This window comes from Loa loa, assembly GCF_000183805.2.
Source record: "Loa loa unplaced genomic scaffold supercont3.243, whole genome shotgun sequence".
NCBI lineage: Eukaryota > Metazoa > Nematoda > Chromadorea > Rhabditida > Onchocercidae > Loa > Loa loa.
In genome coordinates this window covers 26,665-40,313 of record NW_018108423.1, presented here as the reverse complement: position 1 = coordinate 40,313, position 13,649 = coordinate 26,665, and the positions used below count along the sequence as shown (strand labels likewise).

General features: G+C 32.5%; 3 protein-coding genes across 3 annotated transcripts in view; 1 reads left to right on the top strand and 2 right to left on the bottom strand.

Annotated features, from left to right (window-relative positions):
- Positions 1 to 148: 148 nt before the first annotated feature.
- Positions 149 to 831, top strand: LOAG_07940 (hypothetical protein; the record flags this gene model as incomplete). The annotated part of the gene is made up of 3 exons (XM_003143472.1): positions 149 to 167; positions 200 to 336; positions 667 to 831. The coding sequence occupies 3 exons, from the start codon at positions 149 to 151 to the stop codon at positions 829 to 831; spliced, it is 321 nt and encodes a 106-aa protein (XP_003143520.1).
- A 986-nt stretch (positions 832 to 1,817) lies between these two features.
- Positions 1,818 to 6,170, bottom strand: LOAG_07939 (hypothetical protein). Its single transcript, XM_003143471.2, has 13 exons — positions 6,128 to 6,170; positions 5,785 to 5,851; positions 5,267 to 5,410; positions 4,971 to 5,071; positions 4,576 to 4,678; positions 4,343 to 4,442; positions 3,848 to 4,023; positions 3,614 to 3,763; positions 3,096 to 3,223; positions 2,859 to 2,940; positions 2,497 to 2,694; positions 2,230 to 2,382; positions 1,818 to 2,074 (listed from the first exon to the last, which is right to left on the bottom strand). Exons 1-13 carry the CDS (start codon positions 6,154 to 6,156, stop codon positions 1,976 to 1,978), a joined length of 1,530 nt encoding a protein of 509 aa, XP_003143519.1. The 5' UTR covers positions 6,157 to 6,170; the 3' UTR covers positions 1,818 to 1,975.
- A 1,519-nt stretch (positions 6,171 to 7,689) lies between these two features.
- The window catches only part of LOAG_18269 (hypothetical protein), a gene marked incomplete at its 5' end in the record, with an annotated part of 6,889 nt that continues 929 nt past the window's right edge, over positions 7,690 to 13,649 (bottom strand). The window contains 11 exons of the mRNA XM_020450932.1: positions 7,690 to 7,733; positions 8,547 to 8,924; positions 9,073 to 9,181; positions 9,452 to 9,652; positions 9,864 to 9,971; positions 10,107 to 10,195; positions 10,518 to 10,767; positions 11,042 to 11,131; positions 11,695 to 11,908; positions 12,196 to 12,272; positions 12,797 to 12,877. Of these exons, the coding sequence (XP_020305336.1) occupies positions 7,711 to 7,733; positions 8,547 to 8,924; positions 9,073 to 9,181; positions 9,452 to 9,652; positions 9,864 to 9,971; positions 10,107 to 10,195; positions 10,518 to 10,767; positions 11,042 to 11,131; positions 11,695 to 11,908; positions 12,196 to 12,272; positions 12,797 to 12,877 (1,620 nt within the window). The 3' untranslated portion in view covers positions 7,690 to 7,710. The remainder of the gene's footprint in view (positions 7,734 to 8,546; positions 8,925 to 9,072; positions 9,182 to 9,451; positions 9,653 to 9,863; positions 9,972 to 10,106; positions 10,196 to 10,517; positions 10,768 to 11,041; positions 11,132 to 11,694; positions 11,909 to 12,195; positions 12,273 to 12,796; positions 12,878 to 13,649) is intronic.

The following is a 13,649-nucleotide window of genomic DNA, read 5'->3' as shown; positions in this document are numbered from 1 at the left end:
TGTGAAATTTGCAAAATTTATTCAATGTAGCTGTTACGTTATCAAGAAATTCCACGGTAAGTTAATTAAAATTTTAATTCAAATTTAAATTCTCCATATAAATTAAATAATTACTGCGAAAAACCTAATAGGATAATAATTGAAAGATATGAAAGGAGAAACGACAGGTATACTTTTAGTATACAATGGGATATTTTAGGAAATATAATAGTAGGAGCGCTATGTACTCTCCGGGAATTTACTGGATCAGGAAGCTCAGTTTTGCTAGGATATATACAGACCAAACCTCTGAAGAATCTAATAAAAACTTTTACTTCTGAAAAACTAGAGAAATTTGTTAACAGAAAGTTGAATTGAAAATTGTTACTTTTGACCAAGGGAGTTTAATTCGTATATTCTACTAATTTAACTTTAATTAATTAATTTAACTGTTTGATCACCTGTTCAAGTCTTAATTTATTTCAAAATACTACAACAAACAGATAATTTATGAGATTTTATAGGGAGGTAGGAATACAAATTACACGGATCAAAAAATGACAATAATCGAAAAAAATTTTTTTTCACATTCTAACAATTTTAACTCAAATCTGACGTTTTCAACATTTCTTTTTTTCAACCACTCTCAAAAGAAAAAAGAATTTTTTAAAATTTCATTATTTTAAGGAATTATTCAAACAACGCCTACAGCTGTATTGTTATTCATTGGAATTCTTGGATTCACCCTGCAATATGATTGTCGATGAGTATTATAATCAAATTTATGCATTATCATTGGACAACAATCAAACTAATTTGCAACGTTGCAAAACATTAACCCTTTGTAGTTGATAATATTTTCCTGTTAAAAAAAAAAAATGGTAAAATTCTTCCTCTATAAAAGATGACTTAGTCAATTACAAAGAGTAACAAACATTTGGAAAACAGTTTCTTTCCCAATTCAGAGATCAAGAAAAATCTGGAATTTATACAGTTTAATGATAAATGTGACATGTCTTTCCCTGGTAATAAGAATGATAACCAGTTTAATAAAGTGGACCAAAATTGATGACTAAAATTTGGATAATCCAGGTAGAAATAGCTATGATATCAAGCTAACAAAAGTATCCTTAACATTAAACTTTTCAAATTCTTACTATATTCGTACGTAACTTTTGCGTCTATGGTACGCGATAATACAACATAACTTTTGATTTCTACTTGAAATAAATAACATGATGTGTAGTTTGTTCTACTTCCTCCATGGGTGACGATTCTTCGGCTTTGAAAATTACGGACATTGAGAGAATGGATGAATTACATAATGATAAAAAATCACAATCAAGAAGTTCAAAAAGAAGAAAAAACCATGAAGTTTTCCAGGAAATGAATGTCTAAATTTCAAGATTCTAATCTGAAAATTTAAAACCTAAAAGAAAAATATTTATTTAAGCACAATTACTTTAGAAAATGATAAACTTCCGACATTAGCACCTGAAACAGGAGGAATAACATTAAGCAAACTGAACAATATTCGAAAAAAAAAAAAGAAAACAGAATTATTGGACAGGATAAAACAAATAGATAGTAACTCAACAATTCAAAAGGAGAATATCTAAAATAAAAAGACTGATATAACAAACATTTTCCATTTCGATCCACCCCTTAATCTCACTTAAATCAAGAATGCTCATGAATTAGATACCTCAAATATTATAACATTCATAATGCATATCCTTTCCAAAGAAAAGAATATGCATTAAGACCAGTGCTTACATATACGCCTCCTATCTTACAATTCAGTTCCATTATACGAAAAAAGATGAAACTACTATTTGGCCTACCATTCAGGTAATACTTGTACCAAAAATTATTTCATCACGGAATAGTAGCACTTTACAATTTAAATACAAATTTCGGAAAAAAAAACTCATTTAAAATGAAGCAATCTAAATAAGTTAGTAACCCAAACTTCACGAAATTTCACGTCATGTTCTTATGGCTTCCACAATTTCAACAATCCATCTTCTGCATATGATGCTATCAGATTCTGATGTGGATGATGACATAAACCATTTACTCGATCGTCATGTAACTGCAAAAATTAGTGTAAAAAAAGGAATAAAAAGATTTAATTTTCTTTCTCCTTAGACTCAGAAATTTCACGTACCAATTATTTATCTTATTTAAACAATGATTCATTATTTTGCTCCATTTATTTCTCTCATTCACAAGAACTACACAACATACCGGTAATGTACTTTCCAGATTGCCAGTAATTAGTGAAAAACAATAAAGCACATGGTCCTCGCCAACACAGTAGACCCAATCACCACGTGGAGATAGTGTGCACGCAACGAAACTACCGTTTTCAGTTTTACCAGAAGTCATCGATTTAACAATCTGAAACATGATAAGAAATTCGTGGGGAATATTTTTCATTTTTAAACAGGCATTAAAATTTGGAATAGATTCGAAATTCTTTAAATCATAAATTAAGAATTTACATCTCCTCACCTGTCCTCGAATATTCACAATAACAATTGTATTTGACCGATTACAAATGATGAATTGATTATCAGATTTCGGAATTGGATTCACGCTGTTTACAACGGTATCACTCGCCACTCTAACCGTATTCACGCACTCGCAAGTTTTCAAATTCCAAACTCTTACTGTCCCATCACTTGAAGCAGAAACACACATGTGGCCGTCCTAAAAACTATAAATCTGAAAACTTAGCTTAAAACTGATACAGTATAATCGAAAAAATACTGGAATGAAGTACAGCGCTGTCGTTTTTCCATCAATCCCTTCTCCGTAAACTTAAATATATTTCAATATATTTCATGTCATTCTCTCGAGATTAATCTCCCTACCTCCGTATATTTCGCATCATTGACATAATTTGTATGTCCTCGAAGTTCCTTCAGACATTTACCACTCTTTAATCCATGAACTCTGCAAAGAATAATGAAAATAGTGTTCATGACAGTAACGCAGTTTAAAAATGTATAAAGTGGATATAAATCAACACTTCATATTCAAAATCCTCCAAACTAAGTTCCTTTCAATTCATTAGGATAATATAACAGCAAAAAAGTTGTATAGCTTACTTCACAAGCGTATCAAATGATGCTGAAAGAACATGTGCACTGTCTTTAGAAAAATGTACACTAGTAATGCCCATGTTATGTGCTTTCTCAATACGTCTTAGACATTGCCCCGTTTGTATTTTCCATACCTGAATTGTAAAAAGAATGTTATGAAATTCATTAAATGACAAAGATATATGGATAGAATATTTGCTTAGAAATCGATTTGAAATTTATTGAATTTCGCTAAGAAGGATAAGCAAGAGAAGTATGTTACTCACCATTTGAGGCAATTTTGAATTCAATTTTAGAAGTTATAGAGATATTTTGAGACTTGGTAAATATAAATATGAGAACTAGATATAAAATATGCTCTCTTACCCAGAGGTATAACACAAAGGGTTTGCCGCTCGAAAATACTAAATAAAAGTTTGGTGAACTCAAGTGAGGAATTAAACTTCCTCTACCAAAGTACGAATGACTACTTGTAGTTTCAAGAAATTATATTATAATCTGTTGTAACATGAATCAAAAAAAACCTTTATTTTGCCTTCCATACTAGCTGTAACTAACATTTCCGAATCACGACTGAAGCATAAACTCAAAACTAAGCCATCCATCATCATAAAATTATCTTGTGCTTGATACTTCAAATCCTTCCGTAGCTTTCCATTCATATAATTCCAAACCTGTAAAGAGAACCCATAAAATTTATTAATATTTTGATTGAAAAAGATTTTATATTGAAACTTCGGAAACAAGAGAAAACTGACTTCGATAAAACCATCCACTGAACCAGTAACCAAGTATTGTCCATCTGGTGAAAACTGCGAGCAGTGCGGGAAGCTTGTTTTACCAAATTTAATTTGACGTGCCATTTGTGTTGGATAGCGTTCATCTTCCTGCTCACGAATTGCGGCTTTACCACGAAATAAGTCGATCTGTGTTCCTGAACGCTACGAAGATCATATGTATTCGTGAGGAATGCAAAGGGTCACATTAGATCTATGACGAACACTTAGGAAGAGAAACACTGCTATACAACGTTAGGTAAAGAATGTTTTATAGTCACTGAAGTTGTTGTTTCAACAATTTTTCTTCTCAATTTTTAAACATTTTGCGAATTATAATTGTGTAATTCGAGGAACATTTGTTTAACAGTGCTAAAAATTCCAAGCCGTAATTTTTTCTTGAACTTTAAACCACAATTTTTTTTAAAAAATTCTGAACCGTAATTTTGTTCCAAGAGTGAAATTATTGAATTATACCGGGTGGAAGAAGTCCTTGATGTTGCTGCCATTTCAGTGCTTGAGCTAAAAGTGCCAGCAACCTGGATGGTGGTACAACATTCACTTCGGCGGACAAAGACTGAAAAAAAAATTCTTTTTTCGATGAATTTCACTAATACCAGTTTAATCCAAAACAGAAGATGCATGCTGCAAGTCGACTGCACATAAACTACTAGCACAAAACGAATGTTTTGGTAAAACTTAAAGACAACCTGTGCAATAGCAGCTCTTCGCTTCTCTTTTGAGCTACCATCAGGATATACTTCACGTGGATCGAAGTAGGAACGAGCTAAAAGATTGTCTAGTCGTGCATATCTGGAAATGAGAAAATATGCACTAAGAAATCAGGAATACAACTATATAACTATCTTATATTAAAAATATTATCTGAGGAAGAATATGGAATAAGAAATGGACAATGTTTCAACTAATTTTTAAGTTTCTATTTCAGACTTTTCGAAAACTGAAAAGCGGTCAAGGTTTAGGTAAACAGCAATAGAATGTAAAATTTAAGTTAGATTTAAGCATGGACGATAGCAACAGCCCAGTGCAATGGTTTGTACTGCTGCTGTTGAAATAAATCTGGAATAATAGTTGACGCCAGTACCTCTCCGGCTCAGTCGTTTTGAGTAGTTGCATTGGATCGGTCTGCCGCAGAAGAAGTCGAGCTGAACCCAATTCACGCAATTCCGTTAATTCAATCACAATCTGAGAATTAACATATAAAAATCTTACCATGTCCATTTCTTACCTTACTATGAGCACTCTATTCGGCAACTGAAGTATGACTACTTATCCAAGATGCTATATTTATCTTGTTGACTCCTTCAACTTCATTATAACTATGTAAGCAGCTTTACATGCTTCATCCCATATATTGCAAAACATATTATGAAGTAGTACCTGCTCGTATAAATCGATTAACTTTTTAGCCGGTAGTTTTAATGGCTGAATAACTTTAAGCACCGTATCCCAATGGCCATTTTGTATATCATGCACAAACGAATCAATGCTATCTACTGTATTCAACGTAATGTTTGTTTCTTCCTGAAAATAAGGAACAGATTCCCATCTACTGATGAGAACAAACTAGATATATCTAGAAATTGCAGTCATCTTAATCAAAAGATAATCAAACCAAGCATTTCGTTTGAAAAGGTTTATTCATGTGGACAATGAAATCAAATTTTCATGCTCAAATTTCTTTGTATAATTATTAAAGAAAGACAGCCACCAATCAATTAAGGTTAAAAAAACTACGCATATTTAAGTTAGTGGCATACCTATTCCAATAATTAGACGAATGTCATATGGTAAACATCATTTTTGATTTTTTTTTTTTATGTTATCGAAGAAATTTGTTCCGCTAGTACAAATTTACCCTAAAATTTCACTAAATAAAAAATTTGAACAAGACAAACCTGTAGAACTGCCAATGTACGCATCAAGTTATTTTCCTTCAAATACTGTTCCACAAGACGTACAACGCTAAATTATAAGAATTTTAATAACAACAAATTATTTCTGACCTTTCCCGGGAAAAAATTATCCTTCCCGGAGAAACTTCCACTTGCCAAACTTACAAATTAAAAGGTATCAATTCTGTCTGAAGAAGAATGATAATGCTTATCTTAAATATGAGTATTAACAGATGGCAATAGAAACCCACCTTCATCATTTCGAAAAAAAGAAACTCAAGAAAATTAGTGGGTGAAGCATAAGTTATAAATAAACTCAAAGTATGGGAAAAATAACAAAACTCACTCCGAAGCTTCTATTTCAATCGATGTCATCGCTATCTGCAAATAAACAAAAGTTAGTCTTTTTAAAGAACAAACAATTTTACATTTATTCGCAAAGAATTCTTGTCACTAAGAAATGACCACTAAACAATTCTACCATTTCTTGAGAATCTTGTGCTTCTTTTCTGTGAAACCCTTGAGTTTCAACTGGAAACCAATCAAATTTTATCTAGAAGTTACCCACTAATTCCACAACTTCGCTACCATATAATCAATCAATCGGAAAAAACCAAGGTGAAACGTTTTCGAATTTCAAACTGATGCAAAGTGGATGGGAAAATTAGGTTGTTTCTTATTTAAACGTCCGATATGCTCTTGCAAAATCATGATCTTTGCATGCAGATTTTTAGCATCGGAAGTAACGTCATAGAGATGTTAAGACCGACAAATTTCACTGATTATTTAACATTTAACAAAATACTTTCTGATATTTCGGTTTCATGACCGATTTTTTGATATTATATTTGACAATAAAATTATGTATTGATGAAGTGAAGAATTTTATTTTCCAGCCAAAAGGATAGCAGAACAAATCAATCAAGAAACATACAATAAACAGAATAAGTCAACAATCCCAAACAATTAACGGATACAATCAATCGTAATTGATTGCATTAATTGAATTTGATTCAATCTAAGTTGAACGTAACTAATGATGTAAAAACTCTTGTATGTATAATTGTAATTTCTAAGGAATGAAATGATATCCAGCACTTGTATCATTATTATGTAGTATTATCTTTCAAAAAATTTTAAATCAAAAAAGAGCAAGTAGGTGACGTTTAAAATAAATGTAATGAATAAATATAAGTAAAGAATAATTTATACAGTTGTTCCAAAAAATTTATTTTACCATTCATTTTGAATCATTTTGAGAAATTTACTTCTCCAATAAAAATAAAACCAGATATATTATTAGTTGAGGAGGATCAATAAATTATAATTTTTGACATGGGAAAGATCCAAAAAAAATAATAATGGAATAGATTCGTTGCTATTTTCCATCTTTTTTTTTCATGAAGAATATCCTTAAGATTCATTAAGAAGTAGTACATACATGTGGTGTATCAGTAGTAACCGATATTTATAACTGCAATACAATTTCAATTTGAAAACTACAATATACTGATGAAAGCCACAACATTAAGAGCCTTATTAATTCACCAGCTAACCGAAACAAACGAAAAACCATAGTAACGAAGACACAGTGATAGAAATTTCATATAAATAAGTACGAACTTTTTACCTAAATTTGAGAAGTAACAAAGTCATGCAAATTAAGGCAATGCGAAAAGATTGAAAATCAATGGGAAAAGATGCAAGAATTGTTAAAAAGATGCCACAATTCTAGTTACAATTTTCATCTATTTCTTACTTATATATTTATATCGGTGAATAATCAATAAATTGTTAAATTTTATTTCAACATTAAAAAATGAACGCCATAGTTCAATATTTCCACTATAAAAAAATTTATTATCGATGTGTGTAAAATCCAATTCCTTCAAAATCACATTCGTATTGCGCATTAACCGGCCAGAATTATTATTGAGAATACGTTGTTGGCACTAAATAAAGGAAATTAAAATTAACATGAAATGATATCGTGTCATTAAAATACAAGGTGATTCAGACTTTTATAAATAATTTTATTTCTTTCGTCTACAATTGATCCTTTAGTAATAAACCGATACTCTTTTTGTTGATGTTCCTGTATCAACAAATTAAGAAATCAAAACACATTTAATTTTATTTACATTCCACCTACTCCTGATAAACAAATTAGCTATCAATTCTTTTCCTTAATTGATAGCTCCTCCTTCGTAAAGCCATGTAACATTACTGACACACTGCAAAAAATTGTTAGGGATATCGGGGTATTCCCTCCTAGTAAATTCTCCCCACAGTGTTTCTTCCTGGACTTCAAGAAAAAGCAGAAAATTCCACCTCTCGAAATATAAAATAGAAACTAATAACATCTAAATCACCTTTTCAATCTTTACCAAAAGATAACAACGTTGTCTAGTACAGTAATAACAATAATATTGAATTATAATGCGAAAGTTGTCGAAGTTTCAAGGGTTTTTTTTTTCATACTGTCAAACCAATAATTGCAACCAACGAAAACCACAAGTTGTATTACCACTTAATCCAACTTGTCTGCACGATTGTTTTTAGAAGTAAACTTACAGTGGTAAACAACAAACCATGTTAGCTAGCCCAATTGTTAATTCCAAATTTTAACATTAAGAATACTTGTTAATTATCCGATTTAACTCACAATGATTAGTCGAAAAATGAGCCAAATCAAATCAATTAAGTAAATAAATTGTATCTAGTTAATATGCACATCTCGAAACCATGAAAAATTCACAACATACCCTGTGGTGGTAAACCGAGTTGATTATTTCCAGCCATCTGGAAACCTGTTTTAAAAGTTGGGTTCGTCGCCGAGTAAGTATTCATTTCTGATTGTTGCTGTTGTCCGTACGGTACCGTAGATGGTGTCGGTAAACCAAAAGATATTGTGGTTGGTGGGGGCGCTAGATGTGTAATACCTATTGTACTTAATGGCGGCATTGGGAAATTCAAACCCGAAAACTGTGAAGAACTTGTAAACGGAACTGCAGGAGATGCTGATATTTGTGGGGGCAACGGTGGGATTGGGTATGATCCTTGTTGCTGCTGCTGAAGCGGCAAATTTGAAAACATCTGAGGTACTATACCCGCTACCATTGATTGAGAAGACGAAGACGAAGCTGCAAGAATACCATAGATTTTATAACTTGTTAACAACCGGATTTCTATTATCCTTTTGAACTGATTGGTTCGAATACTTGGAAGTCTTGATAAAATCTTCCATTCTACACATTAGCAAAACTGAAATTAAGAAAAATATGTACTCACGGTTATAAACAGGAGGCTGTGGTGGATATTGTGGATCATGCATGTGCTGCTGTTGCTGTGATAAATAATATGATTGTTGAGGAATAGATACCGATGTTCCACCATACTGCTGAAATGACATATATGCTTCTTTAAAAGAATTTTAATAAGAAATTCCATGATATGTTGAGCAGTTCTATAAAATCCAGATTGAAATTCAATTTAAACAATACATGCCAAACATAAATCGCCACACAGTAATCTACTTAGTGATTAATTATTAACTTGGTCAAATGATTTCTCATTTGACCAGTTAGTTTTCTTATGTGATTTCAATCCTTCGTTTGGCTTAAGTCTAAAGAAACTTGAAGAACCGAGCTCAAGAAACGTAAAAAAAAACCTCCGTATCCACTGAATCTCCTGTGAAATTTTGTTGTTGTTGCTGAACTTCTTGATTTGCATTTGCATAATTTGCGCCATTATTTTGAACAGAGTACGGCTGTTCAGTTCCAAGAGATGTCGACAACTCAAGGGTTGGAAATGCCGTTGAAGGCGGTGGTATAACACTCATTTTGGTATTACTAGTAGCTAATGGTTGTTCCTGCAACCAGTGTGATGGAAAATAACTAGCAGCAAGTTGTAACCAAAAGTTATGCAATTTGATGAGCTCATATAATTTCTTTTACCAAAAGTCTCATCTTTTTCTCCACAAAAACCTATTTTGCAAGATAGGAACACAATAGAAACAATTCCAAAATATCCAGAATATAAAGGTCTTTTTAAATCAAAATTTCCCAGCCATGTAAACTTACCATGATAGACTGCATCGGTGGTGAAAATTCTGTAGAACATACCTCGCTTGGATAAGGACCACTTACTCCAGTCACACCTACTACTGTTGCGTTAGTAGATACTGCTGGCTAAAGATACAAAATTAGTGAGTTAAACGTAGTAGAAAATTCATAAAAAGGCTTCAGAGGAAACACAGGAATGCTGAACTGTATCACTAGCAGAACATATAACAGAAAATATGATGTGATTCGGAAAAGCTTAACCTGTCTCAGAATTGGTGGCATAAATGAACTTGGATCAGGGAATTTTGTAGCAACTTGTATTGAATCAATTTGTGGAATACCTGTACTGCCTATAAATATAAAACCAAGCAATCGTGTGAACATTCTTGACATAAATGGTATTATAAAACGGACGACAACCACATTACGCAACATGATTAAAAATTTTAATTACTTCAGGTTCAGGTCGAATTATATAATCGAATTCACCGCGAAAATATTGTAAAATCTCATTATAGTCTGCTGACAAGTGGTAGTGTTTATTCATACAAACCAATACTGTCAATTTTATACAATTTAAGCTATGCTCAAATTTTTTATATTCCCGATCTAATTAAACAGAAAATTCTCTACTTGAAAAATTAAAGAAGCTGTTCAAATGTTGCAATATACCTGGCTGAGGGATATTGATGGCAGTGTTTGCGGTAGTAGAAGGCCCAGAATGGCACGAATTATCAGTATTCGTGAATGGCACGGCATCTGATGAATCAGCACCATTTAACTGCTGTTGAAGCATTTCGGCAATTTCCTCGCCTTTCAGTGGACCACGTCGATCACCCGGTATGCGATGCAAATAGCCATAACCAATATCACATCCCAAGCATCCTTCACCACCCCAAGCTGAGTTAGGCGTAAGCGAGACCTGAAAAAAATCAAACATATGAACAATTATTCAAAGAAACTGGCCACTTTCATAATTTCCTATGCATCATGATATACCACTTTTCAGCAAACAAATGATTTCCTGCCATGAACTTTAATTCTTTAAACCGTATCTTTTACTTGCAGTTGTAGTCCCAACAGCAATACTTGACTGATGCTCTTCTGAAAGATGGTGTTGAATGAGTTGGGACATCTCTCTATCGTTAATTACTTTCATTATTCTAATGCAATAAGCACAGGAAAGTGGGACATACCTCTCGTACAGAATCACTCGCCGTATTATAAACATACAATTTGATGGGTTTCCCCTCGTTTGCTTGTAAGTGGGCAATAAGATCATCAGCCTAAATAAAATAATATACGAGTTTGAAACAGTCTCACATAAGATTTCGTAACAATCACTTGAGAGATCAAAGCGCGTAGTCACTTAAAAAATTGAAAAGCACTGATTAATTTTTACTTAAATAAAGTATTACATAATTAATCCATCTTTTTACTGCCGGTGCTCTTTTTTCGCATGCGTTGACAAATTCTAAACGGCATCTATTAATGATCAGTAAGAATCCATCGTTACCTATATTTTCTCTTTTCGCCTACTGTCACTTTCTTCCTTTTCTTCATTTTATTCTCTCAAAATAAATCTCAGGAGAGTTAATGAAGCATAATTTTTAATGAGGGAAGATCAAATTGAGAATTCCACGAAGCGGATTCCTATATTAAATCTTCAGTTTTTATAAGTAACACTTTATTTTAGTTGGTAAACAATTTAAGGAAAGACTGAAATACATATCCACAAGTTCATTCTTGTTTTTATTTCTATAACTCATAAGTTATGAATCAACAATAAAGATTTTAAAAAGAAAGTTTATGGATGTTTCAACATCCATGAACTAATGAACTAACAAACCTGGTTTAGAACAGATTCTGCTCCAAGTATATAATCCAAATTAGATTGTAAACCAGCAATTTCGGCCGGTGAATTGGGCTGAACTTGCACAACATGCCAAACATTTTCACGCGCTCCCTCAAATGAGCAGAACCGAATTGAAATACCGAGCAGTCCCTGACCACCCCACATTTGTGATGGCGTAATTTGTGTTTGTCGAACTGTTTGAGTTTTGCTAGAAATATGAAATATTTGCAGGCTATGAGTCTAAGGAAGTACTCGTTTTAGTGAGGGAAATATGGACATCAGATGTAGATACCCGAAGAAAAACCATAACCACTTATTCTAACTTCAAGAAGATAATGCAAGATATGACAGAAGATGAGTAAGCAAGGAAAGGAGTAGCAATGTTTCAGTGATATTAATTAATATACCAGCGGACAACTAATCATGTACAAGTTATAGAATCAAATGGGAAATTTAGAATGTCTTTAGATATTAAAAAGAGCATAAATAGCTTACCTATTATAAACAGTTAGTTCTAACGATCGTTCCACATGCTGTTTTAAGATGTCCTTTAAAGTATCATTATCTGAATCCTGAAATAAACCAAACTATTCGAAAGGTTTGTCTTTCACCCAACTATAACAACATCCCAGATTTTTACGTCAGTAATCGCCACTTGTTGCGAAGATTAATACTAGAGATGAAATATGTTTCATAATACTATACAAACAGCTAGTTGCTGACGATTAGACATGATTATTTTCTTCCACCTCCCATGTCCAAAACGTGATACTACTGATATCTTCAAACATGGCAGCATCCGCTTTTTACATATCATCTCATATGGATGTGCGAAAGACTGGGGAAAATCGAATTGTAAAAAAAAAAGGAAAAACTATTCAAAAAATTTCAAGCATGCCTGCTATACGGAAAATAGCAAATTTGACCGCTCTCGAATCTGTTCATCATTTTTTCTAAAGAAATCTATGTACAACTGTATAGCGGAATAATTTGACAGTTGGAAACTTGTGGTTTTCGTAACATTGTCGTGTTTCACGACAATGTCGCGAATATTACAATATGGCAGCAATACAATAAAAAAATGAAAAATAATTACCAGCCGTGTGTTTCCAATACAAACGATAAAATCGAAAAATGGCTCCAGTCCAGCAGCTTGTCCAGGTGAATTGTCTTGCACCTAAATGTTTTTAATACGCAATTGGTATTATAAATTATATTTTCAAAAATTATTGATTCATTCAGTAAAAAGTCAATGAAAAAAGGGGAGAGAAAGGGATGGTACAAAAAAATAGTACCAACAGAAAACTGCATAGTTCGAAAGCGTTGTCTTATCCAACATATTTTACCAAAGCACTATTGCTAAACGACAGGAAAGTATCGAGATTCGTAATACTATCACCTCAGCCATGTCGTATCAATATCATATAATTTGGAAACGTAAAAAAAAAACCTTAGAGATACAAACGTTCCGTTTAAGTTCAAATCCCAGCTAGAACTTCGATATGAATGAAAGCATAACGAAAGCAGTTAACACTCATGGATCTTGACAAGGCAAAAAATAAACGTTACCATTTCAAACAGGTATTAATCTTTACATAGGATATCTGTATCTGTAAGGATTTTTCACCAGTTTTCAAATTATATGATATTATAATAGAGTATCAAGATCAATAGTTGTTTGAAACGGTAACGTCTATTTTTGTCTTTTTTGCCCAGTTTCTCAAATTATAATTTAAAAAACTGGTGAAAAAAAACCCCACAGATATAGACATCCTATTTAAGTTCAAATTCCAGCTAGAACTTCGACATGAATGGAAGCATAACGAAGTTTGGATGATAATTAGCAGGACAGTCATCGATTCTGATAAGGCACCAACTCATAATTCATACCACTCAACGAACGAATAATTTTTGAGATACGAAATTCAATAGGAAAACAAAAAAAAAAA

Bases quoted from the DNA above. Each gene is read 5' to 3' on its own strand.
- LOAG_07939 (XM_003143471.2), bottom strand. From the start codon at position 6,156: ATGACATCGATTGAAATAGAAGCTTCGGA. The intron at 4,024-4,342 runs GTATAATTCAAT...CGTAGCGTTCAG, and splicing joins TCAAGGACTTCTTCCACCCG to GAACACAGATCGACTTATTT. The intron at 3,224-3,613 runs GTTTTTTTTGAT...TTTACAATTCAG, and splicing joins GTATGGAAGGCAAAATAAAG to GTATGGAAAATACAAACGGG.